This window comes from Calidris pugnax, unplaced genomic scaffold (genome assembly GCF_001431845.1).
Source record: "Calidris pugnax isolate Ruff unplaced genomic scaffold, ASM143184v1 scaffold165, whole genome shotgun sequence".
Lineage (NCBI taxonomy): Eukaryota > Metazoa > Chordata > Aves > Charadriiformes > Scolopacidae > Calidris > Calidris pugnax.
The window spans coordinates 118,574-118,956 of NW_015090878.1; the positions used below are offsets into that span (position 1 = coordinate 118,574).

General features: G+C 74.2%; 1 protein-coding gene across 1 annotated transcript in view; it reads right to left on the reverse strand.

Annotated features, from left to right (window-relative positions):
• KRTCAP3 (keratinocyte associated protein 3) overlaps positions 1–14 on the reverse strand; it is a 2,372-nt gene extending 2,358 nt beyond the window's left edge. The window contains exon 1 of the mRNA XM_014946358.1: positions 4–14. Within this exon, the coding sequence (XP_014801844.1) occupies positions 4–14 (11 nt within the window). The remainder of the gene's footprint in view (positions 1–3) is intronic.
• Between the last annotated feature and the right edge of the window lie 369 nt (positions 15–383).

Below are 383 nucleotides of genomic sequence, written 5' to 3' on the forward strand. Positions count from 1 at the left end.
CGCCCGCCGGCCATGGCCGCCGCTGCCGCCTCCCCACCGCGGCACCGCCCCGGCGCCGGGCCCCGTCCCGCCCCCGCCCGCCCCGGAAAGAGGCAGCACTCGCGTATTTACAAAACAGTTTATTAAAAATAGGAAATGATAGAAATGAGATGCAGGAGCGGCGCTCGGCGCATCCCCGCACCCCGGGACGGGATGGAGCCGCGGGGGCGGGTCCCAGCGCTCCGCCGGGAGCCGGGCGGCCCCGCAGCCCCCGGGGCACCGGGAGCGGGGCGGAGGCTCCGGGGGACAGCCCGGTGTCCGCACAAGCTGCAGCCCAGCGACGGGCCGGCGGCTGTGCAAAACCAGTAAACAAAGTGCGGCGGGGAAGGGGGGGGGGGGCCCGG